The sequence below is a fragment of the Vanellus vanellus genome (assembly GCF_965231255.1).
Source record: "Vanellus vanellus genome assembly, contig: HAP1_SCAFFOLD_1831, whole genome shotgun sequence".
In the NCBI taxonomy this organism is placed as follows: Eukaryota; Metazoa; Chordata; class Aves; order Charadriiformes; family Charadriidae; genus Vanellus; species Vanellus vanellus.
Genome location: NW_028128771.1, coordinates 1 through 27,080, shown reverse-complemented (window position 1 = coordinate 27,080; position 27,080 = coordinate 1). Strand labels below are relative to the sequence as shown.

The window sequence follows — 27,080 nt, the reverse complement described above, 5'->3', positions numbered from 1 at the left end:
GGGGTCCCCCCCATTTTTGGGGACACCCCCCCCAATTTTGGGGTTCCCCCCACTTTTTAGGGGTCCCCCCATTTTGGGACCCCCCCCCCACCCCCCCCCCCCCCATTTTTGGGGACCCCCCCAATTTTGGGGTTCCCCCCCACTTTTTAGGGGGTCCCCCCATTTTTGGGACCCCCCCACCCCCTCCCCCCCCCATTTTTGGGGACCCCCCCCAATTTGGGGTTCCCCCCCTCTTTGGGGGGTTCCCCCCCACTTTTTAGGGGGTCCCCCCATTTTTGGGACCCCCACCCCCTCCCCCCCCCATTTTTGGGGACACGCCCCCCCCCAATTTGGGGGTTCACCCCCCTTTTTAGGGATTCCCCCCCATTTTTGGGACACCTCCCCCATTTTTGGGGACACCCCCCCCAATTTTGGGGTTCTCCCCCCCCTTTTTGGGGGTTCCCCCCCACTTTTTAGGGGGTCCCCGCCATTTTTGGGACCCCCTACCCCCTCCCCCCCTCCATTTTTGGGCGCCCCCCCTCCAATTTTGGGGTTCCCGCCCCCTTTTTGGGACCGTCCCCCCATTTTTAGGCCCCTCCCCCATATTTTTTGGGGTCCCCCCCTCTTTTTGGGGGTTCCCCCCCATTTTTGGGGACACCCCCCCCCAATTTTGGTGTTCCCCCCCCTCTTTTTGGGGGTCCCCCCCATTTTTAGGCCCCTCCCCCATATTTTTGGGCTTTCCCCCCCTCTTTTTGGGGGTTCCCCCCCATTTTTGGGGACACCCCCCCCAATTTTGGTGTTTCCCCCCTCTTTTTGGGGGTCCCCCCCCATTTTTGGGGACACGCCCCCCAATTTTGGGGTTCCCCCCCCTTTTGGGGGTCCCCCCCATTTTGGGACCCCCACCCCCTCCTCCCCTCCATTTTTGGGGACCCCCCCCCCAATTTTCGTGTTCTCCCCCCCCCCTTTTTGGGGGTTCCCCCCCACTTTTTAGGGGGTCCCCGCCATTTTTGGGACCCCCCACCCCCTCCCCCCCTCCATTTTTGGGGACACCCCCCCCAATTTTGGTGTTCCCCCCCTTTTTGGGGGTGTCCCCCCATTTTTAGGCCCCTCCCCCATATTTTTGGGCTTTCCCCCCTCTTTTTGGGGGTTCCCCCCCCCATTTTTGCCCCCCCCCCCATATTTTTTGGCGTGTCCCCCCTCTTTTTGGGGGTTCCCCCCCCACATTTTTGCCCCCCTCCCCCTATTTTTTGGGGTCCCCCCCCTCTTTTTGGGGGTTCCCCCCCATTTTTGTGGACCCCCCCCAATTTTGGTGTTCCCCCCCCTTTTTGGGGGTGCCCCCCCATTTTTAGGCCCCTCCCCCATATTTTTGGGCTTTCCCCCCCTCTTTTTGGGGATACCCCCCCCCATTTTTGCCCCCCCCCATATTTTTTGGGGTCCCCCCCCTCTTTTTGGGGGTTCCCCCCCCATTTTTGCCCCCCTCCCCCTATTTTTTGGCGTCCCCCCCTATTTTTGGGGGTCCCCCCCCTATTTTTTGGGGGGGGGGGTGTCTGTCCGTCTGTCCTCCCCCCCCCCCCCATTTTTTGGGGGTACCCACCTGGGTGGGGGCTCCCGGGGGGGCGGCGGCGGTGGTTGGGGGGGGGGTCTCGGCAGCGGGGGAGGGGTAAGGGGGACCCCCGGGGGGGGCGCGGGGGAAGGTGCCCCCCCCTCCCCCTCCCCCCCCCGCTGTGGGGTCCAATCCCGGAACCGCCGGTTCCTCCGCGCCTGTGGGGGGAGGGGGGGGGGATCTATAGGGCGCCCCATAAGTCTGAGGTCATTCTATAGGGCGCCCCATAGAGCTGAGGGCCCTCTATAGGGCGCCCCATAAGTCTGGGTCCCCTCTATAGGGCACCCCATAGACCCGAGTCCTTTCTATAGGGCGCCCCACATGTCTGAGACCATTCTATAGGGCGCCCCATAGACCTGGCTCCCTTCTATAGGGCACCCCATAGACCTGAGTCCTTTCTATAGGGCGCCCCATAAGTCTGAGGCCATTCTATAGGGCACCCCATAGAGCTGAGGGTCCTCTATAGGGCGCCCCATAAGTCTGGGTCCCCTCTATAGGGCGCCCCATAGACCCGAGTCCTTTCTATAGGGCGCCCCACATGTCTGAGGCCATTCTATAGGGCGCCCCATAGACCTGAGGCCCCTCTATAGGGCGCCCCATAAGTCTGGGTCCTCTCTATAGGGTGCCCCATATGATGGGGTCCCTTTTTAGAGGGTGCCCCACATGCCTGGGTGCTCGCTATGGGGCGCCCCACATGCCTGGGACCCTTCTATAGGGCGCCCCACATGTCTGAGGCCATTCTATAGGGCGCCCCATAGACTTGAGGCCCCTCTATAGGGCGCCCCATAAGTCTGGCTCCCCTCTATAGGGCACCCCATAGACCTGAGTCCTTTCTATAGGGCGCCCCATAAGTTTGGGTCCCCTCTATAGGGGCGCTCACCCTGGGCGGGGCCGTCAGCCTTGGCGGGGGCGGGGCCTGCGAGGGCGGGGCCCGGGGCGGGCGGGGCGGCGGCCTTGAGGTAGGCGGAGCCGTAGAGGGCGGGGGCGGGGCCGGCGAAGCTCTCCTCCGATTGGTAGAAGCCGCCGAAGTCGGCGGGAGGCTCCTCCCCTCCCCCCCCCCAGGAGGGTTCCCCCCCCGGGGCGGCCTGAGGGGGGGGCGTGGCCAAGTCAGGACACGCCCCCTCCCCCCGACAGCCCCGCCCACCCCGCCCCAGACACAACCCCGGGGGCATAAGCCCCGCCCACATGCCCCCACCAAACCCCGCCCCCTCCTGCCCATTCACCAAGCCCCGCCCACCACACCAAGCCCCGCCCACCCCGGGCACGCCCCCGAGCCACTAGCCCCGCCCACACCCCGCCAAACCCCACCCCTCCAACCATGAATAAGCCCCACCCACCCGCTAAGCCCCGCCCACCCCAACATGCCCCCTCTGCCACATGCCCCACCCACACCCCACCCCTTCAATAAGCCCCGCCCACCCAACACACCCCCAAGCCGCAAGCCCCGCCCACACCCCACCAAACCCCGCCCCCTCTCCAAACACCCCACGAAGCCCCGCCCACCCACTAAGCCCCGCCCACCCCTGACACCCCGATCCACAAGCCCCACCCCTTCAGCAAGCCCCGCCCACCCGAGCCCCCAGCCCCGCCCACTCCACCACCACCCCACCCCCAAGCCCCGCCCACCCGCCCCCGAGGCCACGCCCACCTGGGAGAGGGCCCATTGGGCGGCGGCGATGGCGGTGGAGGCGACGGAGGCGGCGCTGGCGCGGGGCGGGCCCTCCCCTGGCCCCACCCCCTGCACCTCCCTGCGGGGGGGGCGGGGTCAGCCGGGGCGGGGCCTCGCCGAGGGGGCGGGGCCACGGCAGCGGGGGCGGGGCTTAGTGCCCATGAGCGGGGTTAAGCATTGGGGGGGGTGGGCGGGGCTTCGGGGGGGCGGGGCATGAGGGTAAAGGTGGGGCTAATGGTGGGGGGCGTGGCTTGTGGCGGGGGCGTGGCTTAGGGCAGGGGGCGGTGCCTGAGGTCTCCCCTAAGGTTTGCTGGGGGGGTGGGACTTGAAGACAGGGGGTGGAGCCTATGGTGTGGGGGCGTGGCTTGTGGGGCGGTGGGCGTGGCTTGCGGTCTAGGGGCGGGGCTTAGGGCAAGGGGCGGGGCTTGAAGCCACTCCTAAGGGGGGGGGCCCTTTGAGGCTTCTGGGGGGGGGGTGGGACTTCAGGGCAGGGGGTGGGGCCTATGGTGCGTGGGCGTGGCTTAGGCGTTGTGGGCGTGGCTTGTGCTCTGGGGGCGTGGCCTAGGCCTGGGGGCGTGGCTTACAGCCACTCCTATGACGATTCAATCCACTGACATTTGGGGTGGGGGTGGGGTGGGATTTTGGGGCAGGGGGTGGGGCCTATGTTTTGTGGGCGTGGTTTGGGTGCTGTGGGCGTGGCTTCTGCTCTAGGGGCGTGGCCTAGGCACAGGGGGCGTGGCTTGAGGTCACCCCTAGGGGTGTTAAACCCACTGAGATTGGGGGGGGGGGATTTGGGGGCAGGGGGTGGGGCCTATGGCATGTGGGCGTGGCTTAGGCGTTGTAGGCGTGGCTTGTATACACTGGGCGTGGCTTCTGCTCTAGGGGCGTGGCCTAAAGCCTGGGGGCGTGGCTTACGCTCACCCCTATGTCGATTCAACCCACTGAGACGGGGGGGGGGGGGGGGGGGGATTTGGGGGCAGGGGGTGGAGCCTCTGCTTTGGGGGCGTGTCTTGCGGGTGGTGGGCGTGGCCTAGGAGGGCGGGGAGGGCGTGGCCTCACCGCTTGGAGCCTTTGGCGAACTCCACGTTGATGCTTTTGCCGTCGATGTGCAGGGGGGGGTGCAGCGCCTGCAGCATCTGCAGCAGCTGAGAGGCCTCCTGGGGGGGGGGGGGAGAGGGGGCACCCAGGTTAGGGGGGCTCCCAGGGGGCCCCGGACCCTATAGAAGGGACCTACACGTGTGGGGCGCACTATAGAAGGGCTCCACCCCCTTCCAACACCCCATAGAAAAAGCTTAAGTTACCAAAATGCTCTATAGAAGGAGCTGAGACGTGGGGATAACCCTACAGGGAGGATGGAGGCGACTCGGAGCCCCTATAGAAGGGCGCTAAGCCTATGGGGCGCCCTATAGAAGGGACCTACGCGTGTGGGGCGCCCTATAGAAGAACTCCACCCCCTTCCAACACCCCATAGAAAGAGCTTAAATGAGCAAAACGCTCTATAGAAGGACCTCAGACGTGGGGATAACCCTATAGGGAGGATGGAGGTATCTCAGAGACCCTATAGAAGGGCTCCAAACCTATGGGGCGCCCTATAGAAGGGACCTACGCGTGTGGGGCGCCCTATAGAAGAGCTCGAACCCCTTCCAACATCCCATAGAAAGAGCTTAAGTTACCAGAAGGAGCTCAGACGTGGGGATAACCCTATAAAGAGGACGGATGTGACTCGGAGCCCCTATAGAAGCGCTCCAAACCTATGGGGCGCCCTATAGAAGGGACCTACGCGTGTGGGGCGCCCTATAGAAGGGCTCCACCCCCTTCCAACACCCCATAGAAAGAGCTTAAATGAGCAAAACGCTCTATAGAAGGACCTCAGATGTGGGGATGACCCCATAGAGAGGACGGAGGTGTCTCGGAGCCCCTATAGAAGAGCTCCAAACCTATGGGGCGCCCTATAGAAGGGACCTACGCGTGTGGGGCGCCCTATAGAAGAACTCCACCCCCTTCCAACACCCCATAGAAAGAGCTTAAATGAGCAAAACGCTCTATAGAAGAACCTCAGACGTGGGGATAACCCCATAGAGAGGATGGAGGCGACTCGGAGCCCCTATAGAAGGACTCCAAATCTATGGGGCGCCCTATAGATATGGGGCCGGGGGTCAGGGGGGGGGGAAGAAAGGTTGCGTACCACGATGGTGGCGAGCTGGACGAAGGCGAAACCGCGGTTGAGTTGGGTCTGGCGGTCTTTGATGACGCGGACGTTGGCGGGAGAGAGGGCGGCGAAGGGGGCGAGAGCCGCCAGGATGGAGTCCAGACTGCTTTGGGGGTGGAGGTTGCGCAGGATGATGGCTGTGGGGTGGAGGGACAGACGGACAATGTCAGCCGGAGGGGGGGGGACATACGGACACGGAGGGAGGGGGGACGGAAAGGGGGGGCGGGAGGGAAGGGGACCCCGCAGGGAGGGGGGATACAGGGGGAAAAGGGAGGGGGGGAGGGGGGGGAGAAAGAGGCCCCCCCCCCCACCAAAGATACACCTTTAGACACCCCCGAAATTCTCTCCCCCCCCCCAACCCCTCCAGACCCCCCAAACCCCCCCCAAACCCCTCCAGGACCCCCAAAACCCCCCTTAGGACCCCCCAAGACCCCCTAAACCCCTCCAAGACCCCCAAAACCCCCCCTTAGCCCCCCCCAAACCCCCCTAAACCCCTCCAAGACCCCCAAAACCCCCCCTTAGCCCCCCCCAAACCCCCCTAAACCCCTCCAAGACCCCCAAAACCCCCCCTTAACCCCCCAAACCCCTCCAGGACCCCCCACCCCCCCCCAACCCCCCCTAAACCCCTCCAAGACCCCCCCTTAGCCCCCCCCAAACCCCCCTAAACCCCTACACGTCCCCCCAACCCCCCCCCTTAGCCCCCCCAAACCCCCTAAACCCCTCCAGGACCCCCCAAAACCCCCCCTTAACCCCCCCAAATCCCCTCCAGGACCCCCAACCCCCCCCCCTTAGGCCCCCCCAAACGCCCCTAAACCCCTCCAGGACCCCCAACCCCCCCCATTACCCCCCCCCCAAGACCCACATAACCCCTCCAAGTCCCCCCAAAACCCCCCTTAGCCCCCCCCAAACCCCCATAACCCCTCCAGGACCCCCCAAACCCCCCTTAGCCCCCCCCAAACCCCCCTAAACCCCTCCAAGACCCCCCAAAACCCCCCCTTAACCCCCCCAAACCCCTCCAGGACCCCCCACCCCCCCCCAACCCCCCCTAAACCCCTCCAAGACCCCCCCTTAGCCCCCCCCAAACCCCCCTAAACCCCTCCAGGACCCCCCAAACCCCCCCCATTACCCCCCCCAGGACCCCCCCAAACTCACTGTCATTGGCGTTATCCGCTCCGGGTTCGGTCCCACTTTGGGTCCCGCCCGGGGTCCCCCCGAGGGTGGGCCCATAGGGTTGGGGGAGGGGCAGTAGCCCCCCCCCCCCCGGTACCAGCTCCGGTCGTGGTCCCCCGGGCCCCCTCTGCTCCGCTTCTGCACCCCAAAATACACCCCCAACCCCCCCCCCCCACCCACACACAGGTCAGCGGTTGAACCCCCAAAACGGGGGAGAGGGGGGGGGGTCGAACCCCCAAATCTGGTGGTTGAAGCCCAAATTTGGGGGGTTGAAACCCAAAATCTGGTGGTTGAATCCCAAATCTGGTGGTTGAACCCAAAATTTGGGGGGTTGGACCCCCAAATCTGGTGGTTGAACCCCAAATTTGGGGGGTTGAAACCCAAAATCTGGTGGTTGAACCCATAATTTGGGGGGCTGAAATCCAAAATGTGGTGGCTGAACCCCAAAATCTGGTGGTTGAAATCCAAAATTTGGTGGTTGAACCCCAAAATGGGATGGTTGAACCCCAAATCTGGTGGTTGAACCCCAAATTTGGGGGGTTGAAACCCAAAATGTGGCGGTTGAACCCCAAAATATGGTGGTTGAACCCAAAAATTGGGTGGTTGAACCCCCAAATCTGGTGGTTGAACGCCAAATTTGGGGTGCTGAAATCCAAAATGTGGTGGCTGAACCCCAAAATCTGGTGGTTGAAATCCAAAATTTGGTGGTTGAACCCCAAAATGGGATGGTTGAACCCCAAATCTGGTGGTTGAATCCCAAAATTGAGGGGTTGGACCCCCAAATCTGGAGGTTGAACCCCAAATTTGGGGGGTTGAACACCAAAATGTGGTGCTTGAACCCCAAATCTGGTGGTTGAACCCAAAAATTGAGGGGTTGGACCCCCAAATCTGGTGGTTGAACCCCAAATTTGGGGGATTGAAACCCAAAATGTGGTGGTTGAACCCCCAAATTGGGGGGTTGAAATCCAAAATTTGGTGGCGAAACCCCAAAATCTGGTGGTTGAACCCCAAATCTGGCGGTTGAACCCCAAATTTGGGGGGCTGAAACCCAAAATCTGGTGGTTGAACCCCAAATATGGTGGTTGAACCCCAAAATTGGGGGGTTGGACCCCCAAATCTGGTGGTTGAACGCCAAATTTGGGGTGCTGAAATCCAAAATTTGGTGGCTGAACCCCAAAATCTGGTGGTTGAAATCCAAAATTTGGTGGTTGAACCCAAAAATTGAGGGGTTGGACCCCAAATCTGGTGGTTGAACCCAAAAATTGAGGGGTTGGACCCCCAAATCTGGTGGTTGAACCCCAAATTTGGGGATTGAAACCCAAAATCTGGTGGTTGAACCCCCAAATTGGGGGGTTGAAATCCAAAATGTGGTGGCTGAACCCCAAAATCTGGTGGTTGAAATCCAAAATTTGGTGGTTGAACCCCAAAATGGGATGGTTGAACCCCAAATCTGGTGGTTGAACCCCAAATTTGGGGGGTTGAAACCCAAAATGTGGCGGCTGAACCCCAAAATATGGTGGTTGAACCCAAAAATTGGGGGGTTGGACCCCCAAATCTGGTGGTTGAACCCCAAATTTGGGGGATTGAAACCCAAAATGTGGTGGTTGAACCCCCAAATTGGGGGGTTGAAATCCAAAATTTGGTGGCGAAACCCCAAAATCTGGTGGTTGAACCCCAAAATTGGGGGGTTGGACCCCCAAATCTGGTGGTTGAACCCCAAATTTGGGGGGTTGAAATCCAAAATTTGGTGGCGAAACCCCAAAATCTGGTGGTTGAACCCCAAATCTGGCGGTTGAACCCCAAATTTGGGGGATTGAAACCCAAAATGTGGTGGTTGAACCCCAAATCTGGCGGTTGAACCCCAAAATTGGGGGGTTGGACCCCCAAATCTGGTGGTTGAACGCCAAATTTGGGGGGCTGAAATCCAAAATTTGGTGGCTGAACCCCAAAATCTGGTGTTTGAAATCCAAAATGTGGTGGTTGAACCCCAAAATGGGGTGGTTGAACCCCAAATCTGGTGGTTGAACCCCAAAATTGGGGGGTTGGACCCCCAATTCTGGTAGTTGAACCCCAAATTTGGGGGGTTGAAATCCAAAATGGGGTGGTTGAACCCCAAAATCTGGTGGTTGAACCCCAAAATTGGATGGTTGAACCCCAAAATTGAGTGGTTGGACACAAAATGGGGTGGTTGAACCCCAAAAATTGGGTGGCTGAACCCCAAATCTGCTGGTTGAACCCCCAAAATTTGGTGGCTGAAGCCCATATTTGGGCGGCCGAACCCCCAAACTGTTGAAAAACTGCATCGAACCCCCAAATTTAGAGGTCGAAACCCCAAATTGGGTGGCGAAACCCCCAAATTTGGGGGGCCGAACCCCCAAATCGGAGGTTTGAACCCTCCAAATTTTGTGCCTGAACCCCCAAATCGGAGGTTCGACCCCCCAAATTCGGAGGGTCGAAACCCCAAAATGCGGTGCTCGCACTCCCAAATTCGGGGTTCGGACCCCAAATTTGGGGGGTTCGGACCCCCCAAATTTGGGGGTTGACCCCAAATTCCTTCCTCCTTCCTCCCAGGGCAGTTTCGGTGACTCCTCCGCGCTATTTTTGGGGTGAAAACGGGGAGTTTTGGGGCAGTTTAAAGGGCTCCGATGGAGGTGGGATTTTTGGGGGGGGGGGGCACTGGAGATTTTGGGGTGAAATCGGGGGGTTTTGGGGTCACTCACCGGCTTTGGGGACGCCGCACTTGAAGCATTTCTCCCGGCGTTTGAAATTTTGCACCCCGCACTGCCGGGAACCCCCAAAACCTCCTCGTTACACCCCAAAATCCTCCCCCCACCCCCCCATTTCACCCCACCCCCTCCCAGGAGCCCCCAAATCCCCCCCGGGACACCCCTAAACCCCCCCCAAGACCCCCCCAACACTCCCCAGGACCCCCAAGACCCCCCAGGACCCCCCATAATCCCCCCCAGGACCCCCCAAACCCCCCCAAGACCCCCCCAGGACCCCCCTAAACCCCCCAAGACCCCCCATAATCCCCCCCAGGACCCCCCAAAACCCCCCAAGACCCCCCCAGGACCCCCCTAAACCCCTCCAGGACACCCCTAAAACCCCCAAGACCCCCCCAGGACCCCCCATAACCCCCCCAGTACCTCCAAGACCCCCCTAAACCCCCCCAAAACCCCCCATAATCCCCCCCAGGACCCCCCAAGACCCCCCTAAGCCCTCCCAGGACCCCCAAGACCCCCCCCCCTTAACCCCCCAAAAACCCTCCCAATAACCCCCCCAGTACCCCAAGACCCCCCTAAGCCCCCCCAAAACCCCCCATAATCCCCCCCAGGACCCCCCAAAACCCCCCTAAAACCCCCCCAGTACCCCCAAGACCCCCCTAAGCCCCCCAAAACCCCCCATAATCCCCCTCAGGACCCCAAGACCCCCCATAATCCCCCCCAGGACCCCCCAAAACCCCCCTAAACCCCCCCAGTACCCCCAAGACCCCCCTAAGCCCCCCAAAACCCCCATAATCCCCCCCAGGACCCCCAAGACCCCCCATAATCCCCCCAGGACCCCCCTAAACCCCCTTAGCACCCCCAAGACCCCCCTACCCCCCCCCAAAACCCCCATAATCCCCCCCAGGACCCCCCTAAAGCCCCCCAAAACCCCCCCATGACCCCCCCATAATCCCCCCCAGGCCCCCCAAAACCCCCCAAGCCCCCCCCCCCCCCACCTTGGCGCAGAGCCAGTCCTCGTTGATTTTGGGTTTGGGTCGCTGTAGTGGAGGGAGACGCGCTGTCCCAGTAAGCTCAGCCCCTGCTGCTGGGAGAAACGGGGGGGGGGGGGGAGGACACGCTCGCACGAGGGCTCGCACGAGGGCTCGCACCCACCCTCGCCTGGCCCTCGTGCTGGGGGGGGGGGCAGCAGGGCTCGCACGAGGGCTCACACGAGGGGGGGCACCAGGGCTCGCACCAGGGCTTGCACAAGGGGGGCACCAGGGCTCGCACCAGGGCTTGCACGAGGGTTTGCACCAGGGGGGCACCAGGGGCTACCAGGCTCACACGAGGGGGCACCAGGGGCTACCAGGGCTCGCACCAGGGCTCGCACCAGGGCTCGCACCAGGGCTGGCACCAGGGCTGGCACGAGGGGGACACCAGGGCTTGCACAAGGGTTTGCACAAGGGCTCGCATGAGGGCTCGCATGAGGGTTTGCACCAGGGGGCACCAGGGCTCGCATGAGGGCTCGCACGAGGGGGACACCAGGGCTTGCACGAGGGCTCGCACCAGGGGCTACCAGGGCTCACACCAGGGCTTGCACCAGGGCTCACACGAAGGCTTGCACCAGGGGGGGAACCAGGGGCTATCAGGACTCACACGAGGGCTCGCACAAGGGGGGCACCAGGGCTACCAGGGCTCACACGAGGGCTCACACAAGGGCTTGCACCGGGCTCGCACGAGGGGTCACCAGGGCTTGCACGAGGGCTCGCATGAGGGTTTGCACAAGAGGGGCACCAGGGGCTACCAGGCTCACATGAGGGCTCGCATGAGGGGGCACCAGGGGCTACCAGGGCTCGCACGAGGGCTTGCACAAGGGGGGCACCAGGGCTCGCACGAGGGCTCTCATGAGGGGGACACCAGGGCTCGCACGAGGGCTCGCACAAGTGTTTGCACCGGGGGGGCATGAAAGCTCGCACCAGGGCTGGCACCAGGGGACACGACGGTTCGCATGAGGCCTCGCACGAGGGCTGGCACCGGGCCTCACACCGGGGGGGGATGAGGGCTTGCACGACGGCTCGCACCACGGTTCATACCAGGGAGCAGCAGGGATCGCACCAGAGGTTGCACAAGGGAGCACCAGGGCTCGCACGAGGGGAGCACGAGGACTCGCACGAGGGCTCATAGTGGGGGGCACCAGGGCTCTCACACCAGATGGCACCAGGGCTCGCACGAGGGCTCGCACTGGGGGCCACCAGGGCTCCCAAAGGGCTCCCATGACGGCTCGCACGAGAGGGCACAAGGTCTCACACCAGCACTGGCACCAGGGGACATCTGGGCTCGCACGAGGGTGGCACGAGGATCAAACAAGGGTCCCCTCGCACGAGGGTCTTGCACAAGGGTCACACGAGGGCTCGCACGAGGATGACAGAAGGGTATCGCACGAGGAGGGCACACGAGGATCAAACTGGGGTCCCCTCGCACGAGGGTCTCACACGAGGGCCACACAATGGTCTCGCACGAGGGTCTCGCACGAGGGTGCCACAGCGCTCGCACGAGGGGGCACGAGGGGCCAGGAGGGACAGAGGCGGGTCCGGCACGAGGGTGGCACACGCGGCTCAAACAGGCGGCCCCTCGCACGAGGGTCTCGCACGAGGGTCTCGCACGAGGGCGACATCACCACAAGGAAGAAAAGGGGGTCCAGTACCCATTGGGGGGGGTCTGGGGGGGGTCCCAGTGTCCAGGAGGGGGTTTAAGGGGTCTGGGGGGGTCCCAGTACCCATTGGGGGGGGTCTGGGGGTTCCCAGTACCCATTATGGGGGTCCGGGGGGGTCCCAGGAGTTGGGGGGGGGGGTTAAGGGGACCGGGGTGGTCCCAGCACCATCTATGGGGGGGTCCCAGTACCCATTATGGGGGGTCTGGGTGGTCCCAGCACCCTCTATGGGGGGGTCTGGGGGGGTCCCAGCACCCGTTATGGGGGGTCTGGGGGTCCCAGTACCCATTATGGGGGGTCCGGGGGGGTCCCAGGAGTTGGGGAGGGGTTAAGGGGTCTGGGGGGTCCCAGAACCCATTGGGGGGGGTCAGGGGGGTCCCAGTCCCCATTAGGGGGGGTCAGGGGAGACCCAGTACCCATTATGGGGGGTCTGGGGGGGTCCAGGAGTTGGGGAGGGGTTAAGGGGTCTGGGGGGGTCCCAGTCCCCATTATGGGGGTCTGGGGGTCCCAGGAGTTGGGGGGGGTGTTAAGAGATCTGGGGGGTCCCAGCACCCATTAGCGGGGGTCTGGGGTTCCCAGTAACCATTATGGGGGTCCGGGGGGGTCCCAGGAGTTGGGGGGGGTTAAGGGTCTGGGGGGTCCCAGTACCCATTATGGGGGGTCAGGGGAGACCCAGTACCCATTATGGGGGGTCTGGGGGAGACCCAGTACCCATTATGGGGGGTCCGGGGGGGTCCCAGGAGTTGGGGGGGGGTTAAGGGGCCTGGGGGGTCCCAGTCCCCATTAGGGGGGGTCTGGGGGGGTCCCAGCACCCTCTATGGGGGGGTCGGGGGGGTCCCAGCACCCATTAAGGGGGGGTCTGGGGGGTCCCAGTCCCCATTAGGGGGGGTCTGGGGGGGTCCCAGCACCCTCTATGGGGGGGTCGGGGGGGTCCCAGCACCCATTAAGGGGGGGTCTGGGGGGTCCCAGTACCCATTATGGGGGGTCCGGGGGGGTCCCAGGAGTTGTGGGGGGGTTAAGGGGACTGGGGGGTCCCAGTCCCCATTAGGGGGGGTCTGGGGGGGTCCCAGCACCCTCTATGGGGGGGGGTCCCAGCCCCTATTAAGGGGGGGTCGGGGGAGACCCAGTACCCACCACCCCATACAGGGAGGGGGGGGGGGTCCCATCCCCCACCGTGGGGGGGGGGGGGGGGGGGGGGAGGGGTCTCCAAGAGAGGAGCCGTGTGTCAGGGCCTGTCCGTCCGTCCGTCCCCCTCCCCCCCCGCCCCCCCCGGGGAGGGGTCCCATGGGTGGGGGCAGCGACCTGGTTGGCGTCCATCCACCGCGCCGCGTCCTGCACGTGGTTAAACTCCACGAAGGCGAAGCCGCGGCTCTGACCTGGAAGGAGGCGGAGGGGGGGGGTGGGGGGGGACACACAAGGTCAGGGAGAGCACCCATGGGTGCCCCCCACCCACCCCCCGAACTCTATCCGCACACACACACACACACACACACACCCCACCGGCTCGGGGCTGGGCGGCCCGGGTGGGGGTGGGCACCCGTGGGTGCTGCTGGGGGCACCTTGGGTTGAGTCTAGGCACCCATGGGTGCTCCTGGGAAGGTGCTGAGTGGGGTATGGGCACCCATGGGTGGTCCTGGGAAGCCTTTGGGGGGGAGGTGAGCACCCATGGGTGCTCCTGGGGGCACCTTGGGTTGAGTATAGGCACCCATGGGTGCTCCTGGGACCACCCTGGCACTCCATGGGGTGGGGTATGGGCACCCATGGGTGCTCCTGGGAAGCTTTTGGGGGAGGTGAGCACCCATGGGTGCTCCTGGGGTCACCTTGCATTGAGTATAAGCACCCATGGGTGCTCCTGGGACACCCCTGCGACCCCCCAGGGTGGGGATGGGCACCCATGGGTGCTCCTGGGACCACCCTGGGACTCCTTGGGGTGGGGAAGGGCACCCATGGGTGCTCCTGTTGTCACCTTAGGTTGAGTACAGGCACCCATGGATGCTCCTGGGACCACCCTGTGACTCCTTGGGGTGGGGATGGGCACCCATGGGTGCTCCTGGGAAGGTGCTGAGTGGGGTATGGGCACCCATGGGTGCTCCTGGAAAGCTTTTGGGGGGGGGTGAGCACCCATGGGTGCTCCTGGGGCCACCTTGGGTTGAGTCTAGGCACTCATGGGTGCTCCTGGGACTGCCTTGGGACCCCTTGGGGTGGGGATGGGCACCCATGGGTGCTCCTGGGACCACCTTGGGTTGAGTATAGGCACCTATGGGTGCTCCTGGGACCACCCTGCGACCCCTTGGGGTGGGGAAGGGCACCCATGGGTGCTCCTGGGGTCACCTTGGGTTCAGTATAGGCACCCATGGGTGCTCCTGGGACCACCCTGTGACTCCTTGGGGTGGGGATGAGCACCCATGGGTGCTCCTGGGGCCACCTTGGGTTGAGTATAGGCACCCATGGGTGCTCCTGGGACTGCCTTGGGACTCCTTGGGGTGGGGATGGGCACCCATGGGTGCTCCTGGAAAGGTGCTGAGTGGGGTATGGGCACCCATGGGTGCTCCTGGGAAGCTTTTGGGGGGAGGTGAGCACCCATGGGTGCTCCTGGGACTGCCTTGGGACCCCTTGGGGTGGGGATGAGCACCCATGGGTGCTCCTGGGGCCACCTTGGGTTGAGTATAGGCACCCATGGGTTCTCCTGGGACCACCCTGTGACTCCTTGGGGTGGGCATTGGCACCCATGGGTGCTCCTGAAAAGGTGCTGAGTGGGGTATGGGCACCCATGGGTGCTCCTGGGAAACCTTTGGGGGGGGGTGAGCACCCATGGGTGCTCCTGGGGGCACCTTGGGTTGAGTATAGGCACCCATGGGTGCTCCTGGGACTGCCTTGGGTTGAGTATAGGCACCCATGGGTGCTCCTGGGACCACCCTGGGACTCCTTGGGTTGAGTATAGGCACCCATGGGTGCTCCTGGGACCACCCTGTGACTCCTTGGGGTGGGCATTGGCACCCATGGGTGCTCCTGAAAAGGTGCTGAGTGGAGTATGGGCACCCATGGGTGCTCCTGGGAAGCTTTTGGGGGGAGGTGAGCACCCATGGGTGCTCCTGGGGGAACCTTGGGTTGAGTATAGGCACCCATGGGTGCTGCTGGGACCACCCTGGGACTCCTTGGGGTGGGGATGGGCACCCATGGGTGCTCCTGGGGGCACCTTGGGTTGAGTATAGGCACCCATGGGTGCTCCTGGGAAGGTGCTGAGTGGAGTATGGGCACCCATGGGTGCTCCTGGGAAGGTGCTGAGTGGAGTATGGGCACCCATGGGTGCTCCTGGGAAGCCTTGGGACCCCTTGGGGTGGGGATGGGCACCCATGGGTGCTCCTGGGGCCACCTTGGGTTGAGTCTAGGCACCCATGGGTGCTCCTGGAACCCCTCTGGGACCCCCTAAATAACCTACGACCTCCTATAGGTGCTTCTGGGACCCACTAGATAAGGTACGGGCACCCCTGGGTGCCCCCTGGGGACAGGACCAGCACCCCTGGGTGCTGCCAGAGAGGGCTTGAACACCCCCCGGGCGCTGCCTGAGGCAGGGCTGGCACCCCTGGGTGCCCCTTGGGCAGGAGACGGGCACCTCTGGGTGCCCCCGAGCGACGGGATCGGCACCCCTGGGTGCCCCTGGGGAGGGGAGCAGCACCCCTGGGTGCTCCTAGGGAAGGGACTGGCACCCCTGGGTGCCCCTTGGGCGGGAGACGGGCACCCCTGGGTGCCCCCGGGGACAGGACGGGCACCCCTGGGTGCTCCTCGGCTACGGTGGGTGCTGCTAGGCAGGGGGTGGGCACCCCTGGGTGCCCCCAGCTACGGGTCCGGCACCCCTGGGTGCCCCTGGGTATGGCGTAGCACCCCTGGGTGCTCCTGGGGAGGGGACGGGCACCCCTGGGTGCCCCCGGGGAAACAGGAGCGGCACCCCTGGGTGCCCCTAGAGCCGGCACCAGCACCCCTGGGTGCTCCCGGGGAGGGGAGGGGACGGGCACCCCTGGGTGCCCCCGGGAAACAGGACCAGCACCCCTGGGTGCTCCTAGAGCCAGAACCGGCACCCCTGGGTGCCCCCGGGGCCCGGTCAGCACCCCTGGGTGCTCCTGGGGAGGGGGGACTGGCACCCCTGGGTGCCCCTGGAGAACAGGACCAGCACCCCTGGGTGCTCCTAGAGGTGGGACGGGCACCCCTGGGTGCCCCCTAAGTGCGGCGCAGCACCCCTGGGTGCTCCCTAGGGACAAGACCGGCACCCCTGGGTGCCCCTGGGGAGATGACGGGCACCCCTGGGTGCCCCCCAAGTCTGGCACAGCACCCCTGGGTGCTCCTAGAGGTGGGACCAGCACCCCCGGGTGCTCCTTGGGAATGGGATCAGCACCCCTGGGTGCTCCTAGAGATGGGACCAGCACCCCTGGGTGCCCCTAGGGACGGGATTGGCACCTCTGGGTGCCCCTGGGGTGGGGACTGGCACCCCTGGGTGCCCCCTATGTTTGGCGCAGCACCCCTGGGTGCCCCCCGAACCTGGCACGAGCGCCCCTTGGCACCCCTGGGTGCCCCTAGAGATAGAACCAGCACCCCTGGGTGCCCCTAAGGAGAAGATGAGCACCCCTGGGTGCTCCTGGGGACAGGACCAGCACCCCTGGGTGCCCCTAGAGATGGCACCAGCACCCTTGGGTGCCCCCAAAGCCTGGTGCAGTGCCCCTGGGGACAGAACCAGCACCCTTGGGTGCCCCAGGGATGGGACCGGCACCCCTGGGGACAGAACCAGCACCCCTGGGTGCCCCTAGAGACGGGACCGGCACCCTTGGGTGCCCCTGGGGAGGGCATGGGCAGCCCTGGGTGCCCCCCAGGATGGGACCAGCACCCATGGGTGCCCCCCAAGCCTGGCACAGCACCCTTGGGTGCCCTTGGGGAGGGGAAGGGCACCCCTGGGGATGGGACCAGCACCCATGGGTGCCCCCCAAGCCTGGCACAGCACCCTTGGGTGCCCTTGGGGAGGGGAAGGGCACCCCTGGGGATGGGACCAGCACCCATGGGTGCCCCCCAAGCCTGGCACAGCACCCTTGGGTGCCCTCGGGGAAGGAACCAGCACCCCTGGAGGCAGGACCAGCACCCTCGGGCGCCCCTGGGGATGGGACCAGCACCCCCTGGGTGCCCCTGGGAAGGGGAAAGGGGTCCCAGGCACGTGGGTGCCCCCCCCACCCCACCCATGGGTGCCCCACCCCCCCACCCATCCACAAAAAAAAGGGGTCCCGGGGGGGGGTCTCGGCTCACCTGAGGACTTGTTCCGCATCAGTCGCACCTCCCGGGGCTGCACCCCCTGCGCCTGCAGCTGCGCCCGGATCTGGGGGGGGACGGACGGACACACGGACATGACACCCGGCTTCAGAGGGACCCCCACAACCGGGGGGGGGGGGGGGGGGCAGGAGATTGGGGGGACACGGGTGTTTGGGGGGGGCAGAGGAGTTTGGGGGGGACACGGGAGGTTGGGGGGGACACAGGAGGTTGGGGGGCACAGGAGTTTGGGGGGGGCAGAGGAGTTTGGGGGGGACACGGAGATTTGGGGGGGACACGGGTGTTTGGGGGGGACATGAGGGTTTGGGGGGGACATGGGAGTTTGGGGGGGGCACAGGAGGTTGGGGAGGACACGGGTGTTTGGGAGGGCACAGGAGTTTGGGGGGGTCACGGGTGTTTGGGGGGACACAGGATTTGGGGGGGCACAGGAGGTTGGGGGGGCACAGGAGGTTGGGGGGGCACAGGAGTTTGGGGGACACACGGGGGTTTGGGGGGCACAGGAGTTTGGGGGGTCACGGGTGTTTGGGGGGACACAGGATTTGGGGGGGCACAGGAGTTTGGGGGGGACATGGGTGTTTGGGGGGGGCAGAGGAGTTTGGGGGGGACATGGGTGTTTGGGGGGGACACGGGAGTTTGGGGGGACACAGGATTGGGAGGGGCACAGGATTGGGGGGGGCACAGGATTGGGGGGGGGGGCACAGGAGTTTGGGGGGACACATGCGACCCAGAGACGCAGCATCCGGGCTGAGGATACCCGGGGGGGCGTGGCCTGCAGGGAAGGGGGCGTGGCTTGTGGGAAGGAGGCGGGGCCACCAGAGAAAAAAGGAAGCTGCTCACTAAGGTGTTAATGGACAAAAGGGGGTGTGGCCAAGTGGGGGCGTGGCCAAGGGGAGGGGGCGTGGTCAACCCCTCCCCAGGGTGGAGGGGCTAAAGGCTGCTCTGGGGAGGCGTGGCCTAAGCAAGTGGGAGTGGCTACATCAAGGGGCGTGGGTGGAGGCGTGGCCAATCGACCCCAGGCTGGGCTGCCAATGCAGGGGGCGTGGTCAGACCGAGGGGGGCGTGGCCAAGACAAAGGGGCGGGGCTAACCCCTCCCAGGCTAGTCATGGGGTGGGATTTAAAGGGCCAGCGCCCCCCTCCAGAAGAGGTGGGGCTTAGCTAAGGGGGGTGTTGCCAAGGCAAGTGGGCGTGGTCAACTCAAGGGAGGCGTGGTCAGGCCAAGGGGGCGTGGCCAGGTGAAGGAGGCGTGGCTAATCCACTCTAATAGGGACAGAGCAGTCCCCTCTATAGGTACGTGGTGGGATTTAAAGGGCCAGCGCCCCCCCAGAAGAGGCGGGGCTTAGCCGAGAGGGCGTGTCCCCCCAAAAGGGGGCGTGGCTTACATCATTCTCGGTGGCGGCCTGGGGCAGCATGCGGAGCATGACGATGGTGCTGGCACGCGGCTCCTCCTCGGTGGCTTCCGGCCGGTAATCCTGATCCCGGTAGTCACCGTCGGCACCGAAGGACAACGTCGGGGGGGTCGGGGCGGGGTCCCGCTTCCGGGGGGGCTCCGGACCCTCGTAGGAGGCCTGGGGGGGGACGGGAGAGGACGGACGGACCAGGACGGACAGAGGGGAAAAGGGGGGGTCAGGTGAGGAGAGGGGGGACCCCGGGGTCTGGGGGGACACCCAGGGGTCTGGGAGGGGACAACGGGGACCCGGGGGGACACCCAGGGGTGTGGGAGGGGACAAGGGGGACTGGGGGGACACCCAGGGGTGCGGGAGGGGACACAGGGGGACACCCAGGGGTGCGGGAGGGGACAAGGGGGACACCCAGGGGTGCGGGAGGGGACAAGGGGGACACAGGGGGGACACCCAGGGGTGCGGGAGGGGACAAGGGGGACACCCAGGGGTCCGGGAGGGGACAAGGGGGACACCCAGGGGTGCGGGAGGGGACAAGGGGGACACAGGGGGGACACCCAGGGGTGCGGGAGGGGACAAGGGGGACACCCAGGGGTCCGGGAGGGGACAAGGGGGACACCCAGGGGTGCGGGAGGGGACAAGGGGGACACAGAGGGACACCCAGGGGTCCGGGAGGGGACAAGGGGGATCCGAGGGGACACCCAGGGGTCCGGGAGGGGACAAGGGGGACACAGGGGGGCACCCAGGGGTGCGGGAGGGGACAAGGGGGACCCGGGGGGACACCCAGGGGTCCGGGAGGGGACAAGGGGGACACCCAGGGGTGCGGGAGGGGACAAGGGGGACACAGAGGGACACCCAGGGGTCCGGGAGGGGACAAGGGGGACACAGGGGGGCACCCAGGGGTGCGGGAGGGGACACAGGGGGACACCCAGGGGTGCGGGAGGGGACAAGGGGGACCCGGGGGGACACCCAGGGGTGCGGGAGGGGACAAGGGGGACACCCAGGGGTGCGGGAGGGGACAAGGGGGACACAGGGGGACACCCAGGGGTGCGGGAGGGGACAAGGGGGACACAGGGGGGCACCCAGGGGTGCGGGAGGGGACACAGGGGGACACCCAGGGGTGCGGGAGGGGACAAAGGGGACACCCAGGGGTGCGGGAGGGGACAAGAGTGGCACAGGAGGACACCCAGGGGTCCGGGAGGGGACAAGGGGGACACCCAGGGGTGCAGGAGGGGACAAGGGGGACACAGGGGGACACCCAGGGGTGCGGGAGGGGACAAGGGGGACACCCAGGGGTGCGGGAGGGGACAAGGGGGACACAGGGGGACACCCAGGGGTGCGGGAGGGGACAAGGGGGACCCGGGGGGACACCCAGGGGTGCGGGAGGGGACAAGGGGGACACCCAGGGGTGCGGGAGGGGACAAGGGGGACCCGGGGGGACACCCAGGGGTGCGGGAGGGGACAAGGGGGACCCCCAGGAATCCGGGGGGAGGGGACACCAGGCACCCAGCACCCACCTGAGGGGGAGTCCCAGGAGCAGAGGGCCCCTCGGGGGGGCCCCCGTAGCCGCGATAGTCCATGTCACGATAGTCGTGATCCCGCTGGGTACGGGAACCTTCTTCGGGGGGGGCGGGGGCCCCCCCATAGCGCCCGGTCCGGTCTCCGCGGCCCCCCCTGGCAGAGCGGGAAAGGGGTCAGTGGGGTCCCCAATGTCCCCTCCCCCCCCTTTGGGGGTCCCCAAAATGTCATGTGTCGTCCCCCCCCCCCCCCCCCGGGATGTCCCCAAATGTCCCCTCCCCCCTCGAGGCATCCCCGAATGTCCCCTCTCGCTGTGGAAGTCCCCAAATGTCCCCTCTCCCTCTTGGGGGTCCCCAAAATGTCACCCCCATGGGGTCCCCAAATGTCCCCTCCCCCCTTGGGGGGTCCCCAAATGTCCCCTCTCCCTCTTAGGGGTCCCCAAATGTCCCCTCCCCCCTTGGGGGGGTCCCCAAATGTCACCCCCCCCCCAAGTCCCCAGTTTTGGGGTCCCCCTGGACCACCACCACCTTACCTGCGCTCGTACTCCATGGTGCTGGCACCTGCGGGGGACAGAGTGACTGGGAGGACTGGGAGGGACTGGGAGAGGGTAGGAGAAAACTGTGGGGGGGACTGGGAGGGACTGGGAGGAATTGGGGGGGTACTGGGAGGCGTTGCGGGGCAACTGGGAAGCACTGGGAGGGATTGGAATGACCTGGGGGAGCACTGGCATGAACTGGGGGGCACTGGGATGAACTGGGAGATAATGGGAGACGCTGTAGTAAAGTCAAGAGGTAATAGGAAGCACTGGAGAGTACTGGTATGAGATAGGGAAGTACTGGGACGCACTGCAGGGCAGTGAGGTTATGCTGGGAGAAACTGGGGTGAATTGGGAGGACGTTACAAGTGACCAGGACAAAATAAGAAGTAACCGGGGGGTGCTGGGAGAGACTGGGATGAACTGGGGGGCACTGGAAAGTACTGGGGTGTAATTGGGAAGGTGCTGAGATAAATTGGAAGGGTAACAGGAAGCACAGGAGAGCACTGGGATGAACTGGGGAAGTGCTGGGAAGTATTGGGGGGTAAGTGGGAGCACTGGGACAGACTGGGATCAACTGGGAAGGCACTGAGGGGGGAGGCACAGAGACTGGGATGAACTGGGCGGAACTGGGACAAAACAGGGATGCACTGGGATGAAGCGGACGAGTACTGGAAGGCACTGGCAGGCACTGGGAGTGACTGGGATGACCTGGGACAGCCACTGGAAAGGACTGAGAGGGACTGGGATGAACTACGGGGGGTACCAGGAGGCGTTGGGGGGCACTGGGAGGCACTGGGAAGGATTGGGATGACCTGGGGGGCACTGGGAGGCACTGAGAGGCACTGGGAGTGACTGGGATGACCTGGGGGTACTGGTAGGCACTGGGGGGTACTGGGAGTGACTGGGGTGACCTGGGAGCACTGGGGGGCACTGGGAGTGACTGGGATGACCTGGGGGTACTGGGAGGCACTGGGGGGCACTGGGAGTGACTGGGATGACCTGGGGGTACTGGGAGGCACTGGGGGGTACTGGGAGTGACTGGGATCACCTGGGGGAGCCCTGGGAGGCACTGGGAAGGATTGGGATGACCTATGAGGCACTGGGGGGCACTGGGGGGCACTGGGAGTGACTGGGATGACCTGGGGGAGCACTGGAACGGACTGGGAGGGATTGGGATGAACTGGTGGGGTACTGGGATGTACTGGGATTAACTGGTGGAGTACTGGGAGGACCTGGGGGGCACTGGGAGGTACTGGGATTAACTGGTGGAGTATTGGGAGGCCCTGGCAGGTAACTGGGGGGGCACTGGGAGGGAACTGGGATGGACTGGGACCCACTGCAGAGGAAGGCAAGCAGACCCCCGGGCAGGCCCCGCCCCTCTCATTTGCATACAAGACACCGCCCCCTCCGCCAGGCCCCAGCGCCGGGCCCCGCCCCCTCACCCCCCCTTAGCCAATCCCAGCCCGCGCCCAGAGCCCCGGTAAGCCCCGCCCCGCTCCGGTAAGCCCCGCCCCTCCCCGGTAAGCCCCTCCCCGCTCCGGTAGGCCCCGCCCCGCTCCGGTAGGCCCCGACCTGTCCGCGCCGCTCCGCCGCCGCCGCTCCCGACCCGCAAAATGGCGGCGCCGCTCCGCGCCCGGTCCGCCCCGCGCGCTCTTCCCCGCCCCCGCCGCGCTCCCATTGGCCACTCCGCGCGGCAAGCCGCCCTCTCATTGGTCCGCCCCGCCGCGCGCCGCGCCGGGGGGAGGAGCCGGCGCTGAGGGGAGACACATGGGAGAGGGGGACGGCGCCTCTCATTGGCTGCGCCGCGCGAGGAGGCGGAGCCATTCGCAAGGAGGCAGGAGGGAGGCGGGGCGCCCTCTCGCGATTGGCTAGAGCGAGGCCGGAACTCTGTGATTGGTCGGAGCGGTGGGGGAGGGGAGGAGGGAAGGGGCGGAAGGGCGAAGGCGGGACTTCCGTCGGGAAGATGGCGGCACTGCGGAGGGCGCTGCGGGCGCTGCAGACCGGGGCCCGGGGCCGGTCGGCGGGGCCGGGGGGGGCCCTGGCGCTGCCGCGGACTCCGTTGGGGGCCGACCCCCATGAGGAGGAGCCCATGGCGGTGGCGCAGAGGAAGGTGGGAGGGGCCGGAGCGGCTGGGGCGGGGCTAAGGGAAGGGGGCGGGTCTTGGACGGAGCCTGAGGGCAGGGGGAAGGGGAATGGGGCGGGGTCTGGGAGGGGGCGGGGCTTGGGAGGGGGCGGGCCCTGAGGCAAAGCAGCTGGGGAGGGGCGGGGCTAGAGGGGGCGTGGCTTGGGGTAGAGCCATGGAGGGGGAGAGTCGTGGGGAGGGGCGGGGCTTCGGGAACGGGGGCGGGGCTTGGAGTCGTGGGGAGGGCAAGGCGAAAGGGACTGGGGAGGGGCGGGGTTTGGCGGGGGGGCGGGGCTTCAGGAGGGGTGGGTGGGCCAAGGGGAGGGGGATGTGTTGAGAAGGGGCGGGGCTTCGTATAAAGGGGCGGGGCTTGGGGAATGGGGTTGGGCTTTGAGGTGCAGGGGGTGGGGCTTCCCCACTGCTGAGCCCTGTGGGCGGGGCTTAGCAGCTGGGGGCGGAGCCATCTTCCCAGGGCGGAGCTTAGAGGGGCTCATGGGTGTGGCCTGATCCGTGTGGGCGGGGCTTAGCCCGATGCAGGGCTGTGTGTTTAGCGGGGTGGGGGCGGGGTTTAGGCGAGGGGGGGCGTGGCTTGGGGAGTGCATGCATACAGGGGGTGGAGCCAAACAGTGGGGGCGTGGCCTGTGGGGGTGAGGGGGCGTGGCCTCCAGCGGGTAAAGGAGGGGATAGGGGAGGAAAGGGGTTCTGGGGGGGTATATTTGGGGGAGGGGGGGGGAGGGGAGAAGGGGGGGGAGGGAGTCTTAATGAGTGCCGGGGGGGGGGAGGGGGGAGGGGGCGTGGCCTGGGAGGGCCCCACCTCCCCGCCTCCCGACAGAACCCCGACTATCACGGCTTTTCGGCGGAGCCGGACGCCGACCTCCTCAACATGCGGGCGGTCTTCTTCACCGGCGTCTCCGTGGCCATCGTCCTCGGCACCGTCTTCCTCTACTACCTGCCCGACTACGGGTGAGGGACCCCCGAGGGGCTATAGGGGCTCCCGAGGGGCTATAGGGGCTCCCGAGGGGCTATAGGGGCTCCCAAGGGGCTATAGGAATCTATAAGAAATCTTAGGAGTCCTATAGGGCCATATAAGGGGGTGAAAAGGGCTCTTAGGGGATGGGTGAGGGTCTATAGGGGTGTAAGAAGGGGTATAGGGGACTATAGGGGCCTCTGAGGGGGTATAGGGGCCTCTGAGGGGGTATAAGGGACCCCCGAGGGGCTATAGGGGCTCCCGAGGGGCTATAGGAGTCTATAAGGCACCCTCGAAGTCCTATAGGGCCGTATAAGGGGGTGAAAAGGGCTCTTAGGGGATGGGTGAGGGTCTATAGGAGTGTAAGAAGGGGTATAGGGGACTATAGGGGCCTCTGAGGGGGTATAAGGGACCCCCAAGGGGCTATAGAGGCTCCCGAGGGGCTATAGGAGTCTATAAGGCACCCTTGAAGTCCTATAGGGCCGTATAAGGGGGTGAAAAGGTCTCTTAGGGGATGGGTGAGGGTCTATAGGAGTGTAAGAAGGGGTATAGGGGACTATAGGGGCCTCTGAGGGGGGTATAAGGGACCCCCGAGGGGCTATAGGGGCTCCCAAGGGGCTATAGGAATCTATAAGGAATCTTAGGAGTCCTATAGGGCCATATAAGGGGGGGAAAAGGGCTCTTAGGGGATGGGTGAGGGTCTATAGGGGTGTAAGAAGGGGTATAGGGGACTATAGGGGCCTCTGAGGGGGTATAAGGGACCCCCGAGGGGCTATAGGGGCTCCCAAGGGGCTATAGGAGTCTATAAGGCACCCTCGAAGTCCTATAGGGCCGTATAAGGGGGTGAAAAGGGCTCTTAGGGGATGGGTGAGGGTCTATAGGAGTGTAAGAAGGGGTATAGGGGACTATAGGGGCCTCTGAGGGGGTATAGGGGCCTCTGAGGGGGTATAGGGGCCTCTGAGGGGGTATAAGGGACCCCCGAGGGGCTATAGGGGCTCCCGAGGGGCTATAGGGGCTCCCGAGGGGCTATAGGAGTCTATAAGGCACCCTCGAAGTCCTATAGGGCCATATAAGGGGGTGAAAAGGGCTCTTAGGGGGCCTGTGGGGATCTATAGGAGTCTAAGAAGGGATATAGGGCACTATAGGGACCGTATAGGGGTCTCTAAGGTGGTATAAGGGGGTTCTAGAGAACCTGTAGGGGCCTATGGGGAGCATATAGGGGCCTATAAGGGGCTCCTGGGGGGGGGGGGGGGTCAATAGGAGGCTGTGAAGCGATGTGGGGACCTATACGGGACATTTGGAGAACATATAGAGCATTTATGGGAACCTCTGAAAAGATGTGAGGGCTTATACGGGATTTTTAGGGGGTCTATAGAGATCTATAGGAGCTTATGGGAGCCTATAGGGGCCCACAGGGCCTTATAGGGTGTCTGTGAAGGCCTATGGGGGGATATAGGGGTCCAAAGGGCCCTATAGGGTATCTATAAGGGCCTATGGAGGGATATAGGGGTCCAAAGGGCCCTATAGGGTGTCTATAAGGGCCTATGGGGGGATATAGGGGTCCAAAGGGCCCTATAGGGTGTCCATAAGGGCCTATGGAGGGATATAGGGGTCCAAAGGGGCCTATAGGGTGTCCCATAAGGGCCTATGGGGGGATGTAGAAGCCCATAGGGTGTCTATAAGGGCCTATGGAGGGATATAGGGGTCCAAAGGGCCCTATAGGGTATCTATAAGGGCCTATGGGGGGATATAGGGGTCCAAAGGGCCCTATAGGGTGTCTATAAGGGCCTATGGAGGGATATAGGGGTCCAAAGGGGCCCATAGGGTGTCTATAAGGGCCTATGGAGGGATATAGGGGTCCAAAGGGCCCTATAGAGTGTTTATAAGGGCCTATGGGGGGATATAGGGGTCCAAAGGGCCCTATAGGGTGTCTATAAGGGCCTATGGAGGGATATAGGGGTCCAAAGGGCCCTATAGGGTGTCTATAAGGGCCTATGGAGGGATATAGGGGTCCAAAGGGCCCTATAGGGTGTTTATAAGGGCCTATGGGGGGATATAGGGGTCCAAAGGGCCCTATAGGGTGTCTATAAGGGCCTATGGGGGGATATAGGGGTCTAAAGGGCCCTATAGGGTGTCTATAAGGGCCTATGGAGGGATATAGGGGTCTAAAGGGCCCTATAGGGTGTTTATAAGGGCCTATGGGGGATATAGGGGTCCAAAGGGCCCTATAGGGTGTCTATAAGGGCCTATGGGGGGATATAGGGGTCTAAAGGGGCCTATAGGGTTTCTATAAGGGCTTATGGGGGGATATAGCAGCCCATAGGGTGTCTATAAGGCCCTATGGGGGGATATAGGGGGGGTTGTGGGAGCCCCTGGGGGGAGGGGGGGTTCTGGAGCCCTATAGGGCTCTCGGGGGGAGCTATAGGTGGTTGGGGGAGGGGGGGGAGGGGGCGCGGCGCCTATGGGGGGGGGGGGGGGGGGTCACCCTGACCCCCTCTGCCCCTCCCCCCCCCCCCTTCACCCCACAGACTGCAGCAATGGGCCCGACGGGAAGCGGAGGAGCGGATTCGGGAGCGGGAGAGGAGGGGGCTCCCGCTGGTGGACCCCAATTATTACGACCCCGCCCGCCTCCCCCTCCCCCCCCCGGAGTAAGCCCCCGACCCACGGAGGACCCCCCCCCCCCACCTCCAAGCCCGGGTCCCCTTTTTTGGGGGGGTTTGGGGGGGTCCTGGACTTCTGGATCCCCTTTTTGGGGGGGTTTGGGGGGGGTCTTGGACTTCTGGATCCCCTTTTTGGGAGGGGGTGGGGGGGTGGGGGGTGTCCCCCCTGTGTCCCATCCCCCCCCCCCCCATTATGACTCTGGTAATAAAGTGATGGGGGATCGGTCGGATGTTGGGGTCCCTTTTTTTTGGGGGGGGGGGAGATGCTTGGGTCCCCTTTTTGGGGGGGTTTGGGGGGGTCCTGGACTTCTGGGTCCCCTTTTGGGGGGATTTGGGGGGTTTCTGTACTCCTGTGTCCCCTTTTGGGGGGGGTTTGGGGGGGTCCTGGACTCCTGTGTCCCCTTTTGGGGGGATTTGGGGGGTTTTCTGGACTTCTGGGTCCCCTTTTTGGGGGGTCTGGACTCCTGTGTCCCCTTTTTGGGGGTTTTGGGGGGGTCCTGGATCCCCTTTTTGGGGGGGTTTGGG

General features: G+C 64.7%; 2 protein-coding genes across 2 annotated transcripts; one reads left to right on the top strand and one right to left on the bottom strand.

Moving 5' to 3' along the window:
• Positions 1-1,573: 1,573 nt before the first annotated feature.
• On the bottom strand, positions 1,574-22,403 carry LOC309684064 (RNA-binding protein 10-like; the record flags this gene model as incomplete). Its single annotated transcript, XM_082500025.1, is given in 15 exon segments — positions 1,574-1,740; positions 2,463-2,667; positions 3,231-3,330; positions 4,311-4,408; positions 5,437-5,597; positions 6,613-6,768; positions 9,351-9,411; positions 10,352-10,386; positions 10,389-10,437; positions 13,348-13,421; positions 17,332-17,401; positions 18,733-18,918; positions 20,268-20,424; positions 20,801-20,828; positions 22,379-22,403. Coding segments are annotated over 14 exon segments (1,536 nt in total), but the record flags the coding sequence as incomplete, so codon positions are not given.
• A 333-nt stretch (positions 22,404-22,736) lies between these two features.
• NDUFB11 (NADH:ubiquinone oxidoreductase subunit B11) lies at positions 22,737-26,778 on the top strand. Its single transcript, XM_082500024.1, has 3 exons — positions 22,737-22,916; positions 23,761-23,891; positions 26,424-26,778. The coding sequence occupies exons 1-3, from the start codon at positions 22,770-22,772 to the stop codon at positions 26,545-26,547; spliced, it is 402 nt and encodes a 133-aa protein (XP_082356150.1). The 5' UTR covers positions 22,737-22,769; the 3' UTR covers positions 26,548-26,778.
• Positions 26,779-27,080: the final 302 nt, after the last annotated feature.

Excerpts from the sequence above, each read along its gene's own strand:
- NDUFB11 (XM_082500024.1), top strand. The coding sequence starts at position 22,770 with ATGGCGGCACTGCGGAGGGCGCTGCGGGCGCTGCAGACCGGGGCCCGG. Across the intron at positions 22,917-23,760 it reads TGGCGGTGGCGCAGAGGAAG|AACCCCGACTATCACGGCTT; the intron begins GTGGGAGGGGCC and ends GCCTCCCGACAG. Across the intron at positions 23,892-26,423 it reads TACTACCTGCCCGACTACGG|ACTGCAGCAATGGGCCCGAC; the intron begins GTGAGGGACCCC and ends TTCACCCCACAG.